Below are 868 nucleotides of genomic sequence, written 5' to 3' on the forward strand. Positions count from 1 at the left end.
TGAAGATGAAGGGGTGAACGTGAAGAAAGTAGAATCGCAATCGGCAGATTCGCTCTACACGATGGACGAGCAGTTCGTGGAGGAGAAGGATGAAGAAGAGACGAAAGTGGAAGAGGAGAAGAAAGATGAGGGGGTGGCGCAAGCGCAAGCTGCTTCATCTCCAGAATCGCTCTACGCGGCATCTGAGACTTTTGTTGACGAAGAGGTTGAAGAAGAGGACAAGGCCGTCGCGGCTCCAAAGGGGGCTGAAGAGGACGAGGCGGGCGAGAACCGCTATGCATACACGGCAGCAGCAAGTGACGTAGCCTACGCAATGGACGACGAGTTCAACCCTGAAGGAGACGCTGCAGCATCCGCCTCGGCCCCAGCGCCAAGCTACGGAGCCGACTCATCTGCCTTCCAGTACGCCCCCAGCCCTCGATTGTTCTTTTATTGTTATTTATTTAATTAATTAATCAATTTATTATTGTTATCTATTTAATTAATTTTAGATTAATGCTTTATTTTCATGTTCGATAAAGGGACATCTATGGCATGGCGGACGAGCAGCTCAGCAAGGAGGACGATAGCATCTACGCGCGCAAGGAATACAGCGCGACGCCCTATGAGGTGTTCCAGACGGACAGCCCGAGGTACGCACCCACACAGTCAGGTCTAAGTGACCCTCTCTGGTGCTGAGCCACTGACATCTTCGCTCGTGGTGATGATGGCGACGGCAGCGCCGCGTACTATTCGGGAGCCATTGACGAGGTGCTTGCGGAAGACAACGAGACCAACAGTACGTTCACCGGATTGTGTGCGCCATGCGACTGCAAGTCAAGCGAATTGACGATTGTATATCTCTGTGTGTCGTGTCGTGTCATGCGAC

At 52.1% G+C, this 868-nt stretch overlaps 1 protein-coding gene across 1 annotated transcript in view; it reads left to right on the plus strand.

Annotated features, from left to right (window-relative positions):
- Positions 1–61: 61 nt before the first annotated feature.
- The window catches only part of ACA1_202000 (tetratricopeptide repeat domain containing protein), a gene marked incomplete at both ends in the record, with an annotated part of 6118 nt that continues 5311 nt past the window's right edge, over positions 62–868 (plus strand). The window contains 2 exons of the mRNA XM_004338223.1: positions 62–402; positions 522–609. Coding sequence (XP_004338271.1) covers positions 62–402; positions 522–609 — 429 coding nt within the window. The remainder of the gene's footprint in view (positions 403–521; positions 610–868) is intronic.

The sequence above is a fragment of the Acanthamoeba castellanii genome (genome assembly GCF_000313135.1).
Source record: "Acanthamoeba castellanii str. Neff unplaced genomic scaffold scf7180000084754, whole genome shotgun sequence".
NCBI classification, from domain to species: domain Eukaryota; phylum Discosea; order Longamoebia; family Acanthamoebidae; genus Acanthamoeba; species Acanthamoeba castellanii.